The following is a 14,861-nucleotide window of genomic DNA, read 5'->3' on the forward strand; positions in this document are numbered from 1 at the left end:
CTCACCTATGGTCATGAGCTTTGGGTAGTGACCGAAAGAACAAGATCGCGGATACAAGCGGCCGAAATGAGCTTCCTCCGTAGGGTGGCTGGGCTCAGCCTTAGAGATAGGGTGAGGAGCTCAGACATCCGGAGGGAGCTCGAGTAGAGCCGCTGCTCCTTCGCATCGAAAGGAGCCAGTTGAGGTGGTTTGGCCACCTGATTCGGATGCCTCTGGAGGTTTTCCGAGCACGTCCGTCTGGGAGGAGACCCCGGGGCAGACCCAGAACTCGCTGGAGAGATTATATATCTCGTCTGGCCTGGGAACGCCTCGGGATCCCCCAGGAAGAGCTGGAAAGCGTCGCTGGGGGAGGGACGTCTGGAACGACCTGCTTCGCCTGCTGCCCCCGCGACCCGGCCGGATAAGCGGAGGAAAATGGATGGATGGATGGATGGATGGATGTTGGTACTATGTGTTGCTCTGCTTGAAAACCTTGGATTTTCGTGTCCATGTTGACGACACTTAGGACACTCAAACATTGCTCCAGAACCAGCACACTCCTTCATGTAAATAGCAATACTAAATGTCACTGACCTACCCCCGCAGGAAAATGCACCCACCACCACATCGCAAAAACATTAAATAATCAGGAACATCTTGGGGAACAAGGAAATCGCCTAAGATGTTGATTTGACCTCCAAACTTCCTAGCCCCCATTCTGATCAAGCATCAACAGGATGCAGTGGAACAAGTTTGATTCCCAGAGGCCCTACTGCACAACTCAGAGTACCCAAAGGATTCACTGCCAGCGTCCTGGTGCCAGACTCCATAGGACACCCTGTGAGGTCCTCTTATCCAGGCCCAAGGAGCAAGAGCATTTTTGACAACATAAGGAAGACCAACACAATATTAGGCAGGTGGTCATAATGTTATGCCTGTTCGATGTATATTGCAGTCAGTAGTATTATAGTAGTTATAGTGATCTTAGATGTGTCCTTTCAACATAAATAACATTTCACCTCCCATGCATTTGTGCTTACAATTTCAATGGCATGGAGTATTGATCTAATTTTCTCCATTCTCACACTGCTGTGGTCTTCTCTTCCTCGCTTCTGTTCTCTTCACTGCTTTCATTCTCCTCAGTGTCAGCAGTACCGAGAGAGCACATCAGTCCTGGAGAACCAGCCAGCAGGAACATTTGTTCTGCAAGTTCATGCCGTAGATGCTGACGAGGGCTCCAATGGCAGGGTCACATATGGCTTCATGCACAAAGACTCCACTGTGCCTGCATTCAGCATACACCCAGATACTGGTACTGAAACACACAAATAGTCACTTGTACAAACATTCGCAAGTACACAAACCCTCCCTCTCCCAGTGGATGTTCTCAGGTAGACCTAATTCCATTCTGCGTACCTGCCATGTTGATAGAATACAACAATGCATACAGTATGACTGCAAGTTTACTGGTTTACGTAAACTTAAAGCTAAGATGCTGTAGTTTGTTTTTGGTGCCAGTTATTTTGTAGCTAAAATAAAAGATCATAATGCGAAAGTTTAGTGCCTGGTCTTGTAGTAAATACTAAATGTCTTAAGGCTGTTTGATCACTTTTGCCTAGCTTTCACACAACATAAACTCAACAGCATTTTGCTCCTCTTTTTGTGTCTTTGAAGCATATTTTAGTCCAACTCACTGTATTATCTGATTTTTAAACATTTTTACATGTCATCAAGTCAGAGTTTTACATATAATGCCAAAAACTATAACCAAGTACAATACAAGACACTTTTCAGTTCATCCACAACAGTATTTTCAGTGGAGCAGGAAATAATGTAAATGTCATCACTACAAGATAATTCTTTTTGGATTTGAAGACAACCACTTTTAAGAAACTGTCATTTTCTTCACTGCTCTGCTCTCCAACTGCTCTTCCATGTTTAAAGTTTAGCTTCAAGGCAAGCCGGGATATCATTTTAGTGTTAAATTGCAAACACTCTGGGGAAGGCAGACACAGCAGTCTTTGGTGTGATTTGGCTATTTGATCAAACTTCTTATCTCTGTCTCTCTAGGAGTAATTGTGACAGCCAGGAAGTTTGATCGTGAACGACAGCGGGAGTATGCGGTGACCGTGACTGCCACTGACCAGGCAGCTGACCCACTGATTGGCATTTGTCAGCTCAACATCCTCATCTTGGACCAGAATGACAACAGTCCTAAGTTTGAAAACATTCGATATGAGTGTAAGTTGGTACATACATTAAATCTATAGGTACACTGACAGAAACCTGCTATACTACAAATGAAAATTCATGCAGATTCAGAAAACAAACCCATTTTTTGGACAACAAAACTGTGCATGCAAACACTTTGATTTCATTCCAGGATTCCTGCATTCTGTCTATACCTAAAGTAAAACATTAACTGATTACTACTGTGTTCACTTTTTAATGAATTTCTTCTCTTATTGCGACAAAGTTTGATTTGGTTGTGCATGACTTGAAGTGTGTTGTGTTTCTGCATTTGTTTTTTTTCTTTGCATATGCTGTATGTTGTCAAGTCAGTGAATGCATTTCTTTATTAGCTACTGCTCTTTGTTTGCAGCAGTTTTCCTGAATGTGACATATGGTGGGTAAACTGGAGTAGATACCTCTTAATTAGCTTTTGTTTTCTGAAGTCACAGCACAGTGCGCTCACTTGCCCACTGTGCTGTAAAAAAGACTGCAAATGAAGGCCTCACAGAGTCATTGAGGTGTAAAGCACACTACTTTTTCTGCTTCCATAGACTTCCTTCGTGAGGACACCATGATTGGAACTAGTTTCTTGCGTGTAGCAGCTCATGATGATGACTTTGGCACCAATGCAGCCATCATGTACTCCATGTCCAGCGAACAGCCGGAGTACCTCAGGGTCAACCCAATGACAGGATGGGTGTATGTCAACCAGCCCATCTCACAGGTACACACATACTGTACGCACAGGGTTAATGAGAAACCACATTAGGCACATTTTCCACTCACTATTTAAAAAGCCTCCACCATAGAAAATATATGAATAACCTGCATAATCCTTCTTATTTTTGGATTTTTGTACAAAGATGATTGGATGCTCTTAGAGCTAATCAGGCTTATAAGCTTCACTGGCACAAAAGCTATTCAAGGAAATTGTGTAATTTCATAATTCTACTCAATAACTCATAACAGGTTCGCAATGAACTTCAGATTGCAACTAAACAGCATGCTGCTTCTTCCAGTATATGGCCAGAAGAACAAGTACCCTATGTTTGCATCCAATTGCCAACAGTACAGGGGCAGGTGTGCAGTTGCCAGTAGCAGACAGATAGCCAACATATGTGATAATGTCTTTACTGATGCCTTTTATATTGTCTGAAGAAGAATTTCAGATATTTCCCTCACTTCACTGCTTCTAAGCTTCACTAGCAAGAGACAACTAATCTTGGTGTGGGCATGAACAAGTGATTGACAAAATTGCCACGTAGTCTGTGAAAAACAAGTCTGCAGCTCAGATGAGTACCATAGTGATAAAAGCCCAACAGTCAGTAACATACCATCTTCCAGAGCCAAGAGGAAAGAACGTTTGTATGCTCGGCACTTTGAATCTCATACTAACACCACCTGGCACCATGCCAGCATGCTAGACTGAGATAATTGTTTACTAGAACATTTCCATGTTTGAAGATACCAACTTTTTTCCACTAATGAGTACAACTGCATAAAATGTAGTACACAAGCAGGCACTGCTAATCATTTTTTTACTTCAGCCTTTGCCAATGTGACAGTCCCAGTCTATTAAATACTAAGTGCAAAAACTGAAATTTAGAACATTTTTGCAGCACAAAATATCTTGAAAATTGATCTCTGATGGTGGAGAACTGACTGTCTGGAAATCTATTCTATCATGCATGGATTTGAAACACCAAGAATGTCTTGTCTGTAACAAGGTGCATAAAGCAGAGGACATTGAACAAAATCACAAAACAGGGAACTTCAGATTGTTCTGTCTTTCTTCATTCTTCTCTAGCACTTGGAAGTTAACCCACATTTGGAGTACAGACACTTGGTTAAGTTGTTTTGCTGTTGTTTTTCCACTTTAGTTACTAGGACAGATCATTTCCTCTGATTGTAATGGATAAATTAAATTTCTCTTGTTAGGGTTACAAAACTCTGCTGCTCCAGAGTGAGCCATGCCTTTCAATCAAAATACTTATCTTCAAGTATGTTTGTGTTTACTCGGACACAGCCTACAGTCAATTTCTTCCTGCACAGAAGTGCAGAAAATAGATTGTTTTCTAAAATCTGTGTGATCTCGATTCACAATGTTCATCAGCCTTTAAAGGGGAACTTTGTTTTTTTTTCAACCTGGGGTCTGTTTTCATATGTCATTTCATACATGTGAGTGATGGAGAAATGAATTTTCCCCCACCGGTGTTTTGGCTCGAGCTATCGCGCGATTTCGGAACGAGATTTGCTTTCTAGCGTCCCGAGATTTGGATACAGACTACAACAAATAGCGATCGCCAAGTAATGTGGAGGTTTTCGTTCACTTCTCATCTCTAGTATGTTGTGGGACACTCGTTGAGACTATCCGAGCCGGTCAGTGTGGGAAAAAAAGCATGTTAGGGGGACTTTGACGTGGGGGGACAGTTGCCCCACACTTTTCGCTATCTGAGCTGCGAAGCTGCCTGTGGCTAAATACTGGAGCTATGTCAAAAATTCATTTCTCCGTCACTCACATGTATGAAATGACATATGAAAACAGACATCAGGTTGAAAAAAAATGAAGTTCCCCTTTAAGGAAGCTACAATTATCACTGTGTCACCCTAATTGCCATCATAACAACACACAATTAAGCAGTTTTGACATTTTGCCACAGAGGACTTACATCACCAGGGAAATTGTGGCTACAGATGGGGGCAACAGGAGCAGTTCGGTGGAGTTGGCAGTCACCATCACCAATGTGAAGAACCAGCCTCCACAGTGGGAAAAAGACAGCTACAGCGTGGTCATACCAGAAAACACTGTCCGAGATACACCCATCGTGGTATGTTTATCTGAAAATATGGTACTTCATACACAGAGGAGGCAACACATATGGATGTATTTTCAGTCAAAAAATATTCATCCATTTTAATGCGTAAAAATAGGCAATCCATGTATTATTCAAATGTTATCTTACAGTGAAATAAAAGTGAATGAAAAAGATACTGCCGTGTTGGCAGTGGGGAAATCTGGGCTTCTAACTTTGTTGGCAACAATTTGCAAATGCATAGTCTCAGTGTTTTTTTTTGTTTGTTTTTTTTTAAATTTTCTAATTAAGGGCAAACTTAGTTTTGCCAAGGACCTAATGTGGCAATATAAACATTTTTAACAGTAGGTAGATGAGTACGCAGACAATTCTTAGTAAAAAGCAAACAAGCATAAAAAATTAACAATAAAAAATAAGCTAACTTAGAGCAGATTTATGTCAATTCAGGAGTTGTGTGCACACTGTTTTTCAACCATAATATTAATATGGAATAGGAGTACGTGTTAACAGATAAGTATACCAAAAAAAACAATCTTTCTTCTCATAAATTTAATATTAAAAATTACGTTAAGATTAAATCAACATAAGCATAACAGTGTTTGACATCGTGGCACCAAGATAAAACACATACTGCGGTACTGCGAAAATTCTCAGCTTATTTCTGGCCAGAGATGCTTGTTGCATGTTAATCCCCTATGTTCTCCTTATCTCGAACCCCTTGTTTCCAAACACGTCTTAAGGGAGGACTAGCGGTCTGCTTTATGTAGTTTCTTATCACAGCTTTGGTGTTTTTTGTTATTTTTTATTTTTTATTTTTTTGTTATTTTTGAAAGTTCAGATAATCCTAATCAATGGTGAGAACAAAAAGAGTGTAAATGTGTAACGTGTTTGTGGTATGGCAGGAGAGTGGCAACCACAGCAGTAGTAAAATGTGTACATTCACAAACACCCTTGAATCCACTGATTCATTACTTGTGTGATTCATATGTATCCCGTTAACTGCACTTCAGTATTCATAAGCACTGCCTTTTCATGTCGGTCACACATTTTCAACTAATCAGTCATTTCTAAGGCTCTCTCCAAAGCAATTAAGTCCATTAAAGTTACTGATGAATATTGCAGCTCAAAGGATGGAAATCAAATAACAAAGGAGAGTACTTTACATGGGAATATGAGAGTTTGTGTTTGTGAGAGATGTTGATAAAGGATGGGAAAAGAGCACAGTCTCTGTTGTATGCTATATTAACTGAGATGGCAGTTTGGCGTTGATTTGGCTGTTCCCCAAAGATACACCAACTCTCAATGAGTTGTGATATCTCTGAACATGCAGCCGTCAGACATGTTTGCCAGTTCAGCATGCCTCACGAGGTGTCTCATTATTATAGCTGCTGTGCTCTGCAAGTTGAAAAGATACAGCTAGGTCACCATAGGTAAGCCCCGTCACGCCCGAGATGGCACTTTTGATTTTAATTGGGGGGTACATGGCAACAGCTTCCAATAGTCTCTCCATAATTAGTTTAGTGAGAAAGCAGAATGAAGAGCAGAGTGTATTTCCCTTTGATCCCACAGGATTTCAGTCAGTTATTGTCTAGTCTCACAGTTTCAGACTTACCGATATTTTAGTGTTCATTATTATGGACTATGAAATTTTTTTTTTTCATTTAGGTAAATCATTTTTCAGTACTTTGAATACACACACATCAGTTGAAGCTCAGCAGCAGCTGTCTACATTTTCATTTCTGTCCTGAGGGTCACTGCTGGCATGCAGTATTTTTCCAGCCTCAAAACTGGTAATTAGAAACACATGAAAAATCTGTGCAACACAAATTACCACCACTTTTTAAAGATCTGAATCTGCTGGTCATCCCTGACTTAGATCATGTGATTGTCGGTGATTTCCAAGAGGGCATTGCACCGCGGTGACCAACAGCACAGTTTATTTGAGTCTTATTTTATTTCCCACAATATTTATCACTGCTATTTGCATCCATCCAAAAACAAATATGGATAAGGTGATCGATATTGTGTGTAATATTATTCAGGAATTTGTTGAAATCTCCCCATATGTGCTCAAATTTATAATGGTTGATTTGGATGATTGTTTTCTCAGTATGTCACTAGTAAGAAAAAATAAAATCACTGACTGGCTAGGATACAGTGTACCCTGTCTGAGGTAAATGCTCGGGCTGCACCTCTCTCTCCAATAAGCTGGATGAATTTCTTATCTACTGTGAGACATTGAATGGTGAGAACATTCCTGCTTGACAAGCTGAAGGTGATGCTTAGATGGAGATCACACACAATGCAGTCATCAAAGAGGGGGGCGTTTTTCAGAATACTAACACATGAAAGCGCTCAGGGTCCAACAACCTCAGTGGCAGGGTTTTGAAACACTGCTCATCTTAACTGAGTGAGATTTTCTGCTCTTCATGTGACACTCACTAGATACTCAGCTGGTCCCGTTAATGTGGAAAACATCAATCAAGGTCCCCCTCCCCAAAGTCCCTCATCCATCCTCTCCTAATGATTGGAGGTCCATTTGTCATTCTGATTTCAGGTGATGTAAGCAGGTTCTGAATCCTCGACAGCCCGCTTTTGGCAAGAGGGACAGATGATGCCATTGTCACACTTTGAAACTTTCTGTATCTGCACCTGGAGGGTAGTAAAACATTCACGAGTTCTCTTTTCAGATTTCTCCTCTGCACCCACTAATCTTGTCTGACAGACTGAAGCAGCACTTTCAACTGAACCTAAAGCTAATCACATGGATTTTGAATTTGATGTCATAGGTGTATTTCACCTATATTGACTAAGCAAATACACTGACTTTTGTCATGGCTGATACCCAAGACACCCTATGATATTGCCTTGGCCGGCCTGTTGAAGCAGGATATGGCTGAACATGGTCCAGTTCCAAAAATCAACAGTTGTGAGAGCTCACATTTACATCTGAATGCATAAAATACCAAAGAGTTGATTTTTTACTTCAGATGTGATACGCTCACTATCTGTCTGGGATCAGATGAGAGTAGACTGAGGCAGTGATGTTGCATCAACATCTTGGTTGAATTAAAGATCATAGGGTCACTGGGATGTTTCTGTAAACACATAATTGCATCATAATTCTTGATTTCTTAGGTCATTGTGCTGGGCTGTTCATGCTAGGTCAAAGGTGTTGTTATGGGTTCAGTTACTCTCACCCAGTTCAGTTACTGCTCTCACCCAGCAGCTGGTTGATTCATTTCCCCATTTGTCCTTTGTGGAAATTTCTAGATCATTCTCTTGTGGTCAGAGGTTCACACAGTGCAGTGGGTAGGATTTTGTGGTAGGTGAATAAAAACACTGTGTTTTATATCAGCAGGGCTCCAGACTAACTTTTTTTCCAAGGAGCACAGTGGCCCCTAACTTAAAATTTTAGGAGTGGAAGCAGAAAATTTAGGGGCGCACACCAAAATCGACTTGCAAAGTAAATATTCACATTTCCTCCTATTTTCAATGTATTACTGATAAATTCTTGCACAATAAATACAGAAACTGTGTTTTCAGTTCATATTTTATTGTGCAGCACTTGACACAACATAATAAAAGCACTCAGAGCACAGTACTCCGTCAAGGCTGCTCAGTTGATGTATGATTTCTGACAGATGAAATCTGTAACAAAAAAGACCTTGTGCTGAGTACAGGCATGTGCACATTATGTATTTATACTGAACCACGTGTAAATTACTCATGAAGGTCTGTTGATCAGTTCATCAATTTTGGCAAGTCTTTGTTTTGCTAGTGTCAAAATAACCGTTTCCTAAAGGCTTTTATTTTGAAGGCGTATTTTTAATGCTATGGGCTTTTATTTTGTGACCATTTCAGCGGCACAGGAAGTGTTTCTCTAAGAAGAGGTTTCTTGACATGACGAAGACGCTTCCGAAAAGTCCGAAAATTCCCGTAAAAATGAAAGAAAATTGTTACATGCTGTTGCTGTCGAGCAAAGGATGTCTAAAATTAGAAGCAGCTGGAATAGAGACAAGAAAGCAGGGAAGGACAGTTTAAAATAAGGCTGAACGTAAATAAAGGCTCTGTGAAACACCAGGAGCTTCACCGTAATTCGCCCCCTGCTCTCACACACATTGGCCCGCCTTCTTCTTTTTTAGTGTTCGTCTACTTTCTTCTTCTTTTAGAGTTGCTGTCATTTGCGCGTTACTGTCTACCGTGCTGAAGTGTGGAGCAGATGTTTGTCAGCAACAAAAAATATTCAGTAGTAATTTTTAAAAAATCGGCAAACTTACTGGTCGCACATGCGTGAGTAGATGAAACATTTATTCGCATTCGCTCAAATTTTGGTAGCAAAATGCGACCATTTAGTCACAGTCTGGAGCCCAGATAAGTTTGGGTAATAGCAATATTTTAGGCTCATTCAACTGTAACACACTATCTGGTATCATAATGTAAGTGTTTCTATCCTTTAGAATTTTTTTTTAAATTAACTAACTAGCTAGGAATTTTTAATAGATGCTCCCTAGCTAACTTCAACAGTGGGTGTAATGTTGCCTGATACCCACTACAATTGTAGCTTTTTAAAAATTGAAAGAGTGGCACTATCCTTTTTTGTCGTTCACCTGACCTTAGTTGTCCCACTGCACATTGTCATTTTAGTATTATCAGGTAACGTTAGCTAGCTAGCTAACACAATGCTAAGTAATAGACATTATGTATAATGTATGTGCAAAATGTATTATGTTGACAGCTGAGGATTCGGCTGGTAAGCATCAGCTTTAACCTGAACGGGGGCAAATAAAAACAATGCACATCACAAACATGACCACACATTCCCATACCTTAAATGATGTGTCATTTTTAGGTGTGTAACTTAAGAATCATTTATGCATATATTATATAAGTTAAATAGAATTGGTGTGTAGAAATTACACACACATTGCTAGTTTACTGAATTTAAAATGTTGTTATTGGTGGATATTGTTAGGATTTTATTGATACCGATATGGGTTATTGAAACTGATACTTAACAATTCTCTTATCAGTATTCTCTATAATTTAGAAGACGTGATATGAAAAGAAATGAAGAAACCAAACTATGATTTTTTTAATCACTTTTTATGCTGAATTACAAATTGTTTACAAAACTATGAATCACATTCCATGAATTCCTTCATGATTTAACCCTCATCAGTACACGTGGCAAAACCTCTTAATCTGTACACTTGGGATCCAGCTGGAACCCAGTAGTATTTAATCTGTTTCACGTTTCTCTACCTGTCCATATCCTCTCAATATATATTTTCCTAAAACGTGTGTTGTCTGTAGATACAAATATGAAAGAAACAATTAAACTTGGGTGACTTGTGGTGTATTAAATTCAAGAGGAAATGAAATGAGAGTAACACAACATTTTCACTGTTTTTATACTTTTGTGATTTTTGGTACAAAATCATGAGCAGGAAATGGAATTTATATGTCCTATTATACCTCTGATGGTACAAAGTAAGGAGACATAAATCATTTGTAGTATAATAGCATATATAAGGTCTTTTTGATTAAAACTGCCCTCTTTGCAACTGGAGTCCAGATGTGAGTGTGAGTGTGATTGCCTTTTCCTGTTTTAAGTTACTGTATTGTTTTTAAGTTATTAAGTTATTCTCTTGTTTTTCCATGTGAAGCACTTTAGTCACCCTTTGGGTTCTTGTAAAGAGCTATAGAAATATAGCCTAGCCGCGCTAGACCCATGTTCTGAAGACGCAAGGGTCTAGGACCGCTCGACAGGGAGGGAGGCGGGCTAAAAGGTTGTCTGTCAAATCACTCTGCAGCAATTGGGTAGGTATACAACCAATCAACGCAACGAATAGGCTGAGGTAGTTCCTAGAGCACCGGCGGATTGTGGCTAAGTCCCATTAGCTTCCAAACCAGTGGAGCCAACTGGTATATTAAGGATTTGCCATATCCCGTCCAAATACATCTTTCTTCTCAGTGAAACACTTCAGTGCCGTCCTTTGTTTATCTTTCAAGTTGAATTTTAGCTTCAAATCTTTAAGGGCTGTGGCCAAAGCCGAGTCGAAAGATAACTGTTTATTGTGCGCCGGTTGTTTCTGTCAGAATCGTCATGCCTCTGTCGTCACTTAGTTACGCCCGCCTTCTGACTCTACACTTCATGGTGATTGGTCCGGCCAGTTTTAGGAGAATCCAGCCTCGAGCCTTATGGAGGGTAACTAGACCCACCCTGGCAGAGAATTAAATTCGTTGCTGTGGGTTGTCTAGCACGGCTAGGCTAATAGAAATACATTTTAATTGTCATAGTTCAGATGATTACTGTTGATGACTACTGACATGTATTGCTTACAATATTAATGTTGTAAGCAATCCATTATTGTTTATCGTTAATGTCACTGGTGAACTAATGAATTGAAATGAAACAATGCAACTAAAGCAGTCATCACAAGAGCAACATCCTACTACAAATTCACTGCTATGGACTTATCAGGACTTATCCGTCGGAAATCATACAATGACTGAGCTGCCTTGGTGGAGTACTGCGCTCTCTGATTGTTTTTCGTGTTTATTAAGTACAATGCGAGTTAAAATTGGGTTATTTTTTTCGACAGTGGTACCAATGTGCAGATACTATTTTAAATAATGACTAACAGCCCCTGTATGTTCCTTTAAAGTGAACTTTTTTTAATATTGACAGCAAAATTCCCTCTGTGTTTGATACTTTATTCAACTGTATGGTTTCCTGAGCATTCTAAAGTCATTAAAAAGAAGAAAAGGGGGAAAAAATGTTTAGGCCTGTGATGGGATGTAGGGTAGTAACTGGGGGTATGCAGTATTGATTTATTTTTGTAATACTTACTGGTTTACAGTTATCAATGTGCATTATAAAATCTGTTTCAACTGTGATAGTGTTAGAGATAGCTTCTATAGATTACGATTATTGTTTATCGTTTGCATTTTGGCAGACTGTAAAGTTTTCCCTTTAGTTTAAAGTCAAATCTACAATGACAGCTACATTTCATGCTTTGTCATTAGTTTGATCAATGACAAATGGAGAACTTTTGGGAAGTTAGTCTTAGCTTACATAATGGGAATTATACTACATGACAATGAAATGACTTTAGCCACTTTGAGTTTGGAGTGTGGTTTACCGACTACAATAATTGAGTTGTTCAATTATGTTAAAATTTTATCTTTACTGTTTCCCCTGTTGTCTCTGTTCATCAAAGACCATCAAAGCCACATCGCCCCTTGGAGATCCCAGGGTAACCTACAACTTGGAAGATGGTATGGTGCCAGAGACCAACATGCCAGTTCGCTTCTACTTGACCCCCAACCGAGAAGACGGTTCAGCTTCCATCCTGGTTGCAGAGCCGCTGGACTATGAGACCACCAGGAATTTCATGCTGCGGGTCCGGGCTCAAAATGTCGCTGCTGTTCCACTGGCTGCCTTCACCATAGTCTACATCAATGTCACTGGTGAGCTTTTTGTAAATCTTTCCCGTTATGTTTTATTTCATTTGTTTTACTAAATCCAAAATGTCATGCTTTCATTCCTCCATGTATTTTACATCATCACCGTTGTGTTCTTGTGTACGTGAGAGCCACACTTAGTTCTTTGGCATAACGATTCTGTTTGTGTTGTAGGTGGTAAATAATATTTATTTAATTAGTAAATGCAAAGTTGATTCTCAGACTAAGAGTCTGTCCAACAACAACATAATTAGGCAGATGCAGCTTAAAAAAATAGGAAAAATGTATGAGGACAGTGTTTTAAAGACACACAAGTCATACCAACACAGACACTTTGAGAGGAAACACATTTTTTTTTGTGAAAGAATAATTATGTTGTTACAGACAGTAAAGTGGTTTGCAAACAAAACAACAAAAATGTCCAATTTTGTCATTTCTTGTCTACTTGTGTGAAATGAACTGCATGCTAGTAGAAAAATAGAACAGAATGTAGTTGATTAATTTGCAAAATACAGATAAAAAGTAAGAGTCTTCTGGTTGATAGAGCTGCATCAGGCATCAATGATTGAAAGTTCACAACCCATAATTTTACTCTGTGAAATTGTTTTTTGATAAAAAAATAAAATCAAATGTTTGCCATTTCTGGGTCATCAAATATAAACATGTGTTATATCTCTGGATTGTGGATGCTGGTTAGATAAAGTGCTCACTTTTGAAATTTTCATCTTCATCTGTGGGCAGTTTTTGATATTTCCTGTCTTTTCAAATACAAAGCAATAAATGATGGTTGCTGGAAATGCTCCTCTGTTTCCCTATGTAGATATTCCATCAAAAATCAGCTCTTTCCAGCTACAATAGTCATTTGCCACATCACCGATGTCTAGATTGGTTAGAGGGAGGTGGGGGGTGGACAGAATAGTCAGACATATCGCAGTGCTCTGTAAGACTTATTGCATTTAAATTTTTCTTTGGATTTGTTTAAAACTTGGATCCAAAGCCGCACAAATCCTAATCATTTACAGAACTTGCCAGCTGTTGTGTTAAGCCAGCAGTGCAACATATACTGGACTCTTAACACCAATGCAACACCACTGCTGCAAAGAAATGTCACACTATCCGTTGTGTCTCTTCTTTGCCTGGGAATATCAATCATCACCTCTGTATCATTCATCATATGTCATTATTTCTTCTGCTTTTTCTGTTTCAGTTAATGCTATATATATTGAGTTACTACTCCTAAGTCACTGCTTAAATGGTGGTGTTTGCTCGCCCCTCATCTTGGTCCTTTCTTAAATGACTGCTCTGCATGTAATTCCCCTGCAACATGCACGCATACCCATTCCATCAAATTTGTCTTAATCCAGTGAGAAATAATTAATTCTCACAGACCCTCTCCTGCCTCTCTGTCCCTCTTTTAACGTTCCCTTCTCCTCTGTTCACTCACCCCTCCTGTCCCTTATCTGTCTTAATAAGAAAGCTCTTTGACTTCTCCAGAGGCAGTGAGGCTGAGGGAGGGAGGGAGGTCTGTAATGGATTTAAGACCCCATTTTTAATTCATAGATTAAGACATTTGCACTGAAGAAAGGCAAGAAAAAAAAGGCACATAGAGCAGCATTGAGATTTAATGTGTTGCTCTTTCAGAGTAATTTCTGTACTGCTTTTGGCTGATTTTGTTATTCAGGAAAACCTGAGGTCATGCCCTATGTCGCTGGTTCTACCTGCTTTGTCTGTCTGTTGCATCTAACACTCGTTCCTCTCTCTTCTTGTTCTGGTTAAAGTAGCTGATGTAAAAAGGGAACATTTTGTGTTAATTATTAACTGGCGTGATGCCTGCTTTGATCCTCATCTTAATGCCAACATGACTTGGAAAATAATCACAAAATGGAAAATGGCATCATTATATAAGTTGTCAGAGCCACAGTGAATGTGTGGATGAACATGAATAGGCTGGCAAGTGAGCTATAGGTGATAACACTGATCCCTCATGATGTTACCATTTTCGAGATTTTTGCACAACAATGTTTGGCCTAAAAGCTACAAAATGAGCTTAATGAAACTTGCATTCACTCTTTTTATGTCACCTCCAACAGCTAGGACCTAATATTATATACATGGTTAGAAAAAACTGCAGGCTCCCTTCTTGATGAAACTCCAGAATCAACAATCCACGACATTACATGGCAACATCATAAAGAGAACTGAAGCTGCACCGATGGCAAATGGTGCATCAGCAATATAGTGCTGTGATATTTATTGCTAATGTATTTTGTTAAATGAAGAACCTTGTTGTCTACAAGGTACAATGTCACCTTTAAGAAGATTTCAGTAGAAAGAAATTGATTATGCATATACAGCACAGAGTTTTAG

The 14,861-nt window shown here is 39.4% G+C and overlaps 1 protein-coding gene across 1 annotated transcript in view; it reads left to right on the forward strand.

The window, feature by feature from the left end:
- si:ch211-186j3.6 (neural-cadherin) overlaps positions 1–14,861 on the forward strand; it is a 416,158-nt gene that overhangs the window by 192,889 nt on the left and 208,408 nt on the right. Inside the window, exons 9-13 of the mRNA XM_051944931.1 lie at positions 1,123–1,291; positions 2,050–2,220; positions 2,763–2,935; positions 4,872–5,039; positions 12,251–12,500. Of these exons, the coding sequence (XP_051800891.1) occupies positions 1,123–1,291; positions 2,050–2,220; positions 2,763–2,935; positions 4,872–5,039; positions 12,251–12,500 (931 nt within the window). The remainder of the gene's footprint in view (positions 1–1,122; positions 1,292–2,049; positions 2,221–2,762; positions 2,936–4,871; positions 5,040–12,250; positions 12,501–14,861) is intronic.

The sequence above is a fragment of the Acanthochromis polyacanthus genome, chromosome 2 (assembly GCF_021347895.1).
Source record: "Acanthochromis polyacanthus isolate Apoly-LR-REF ecotype Palm Island chromosome 2, KAUST_Apoly_ChrSc, whole genome shotgun sequence".
NCBI lineage: Eukaryota > Metazoa > Chordata > Actinopteri > Pomacentridae > Acanthochromis > Acanthochromis polyacanthus.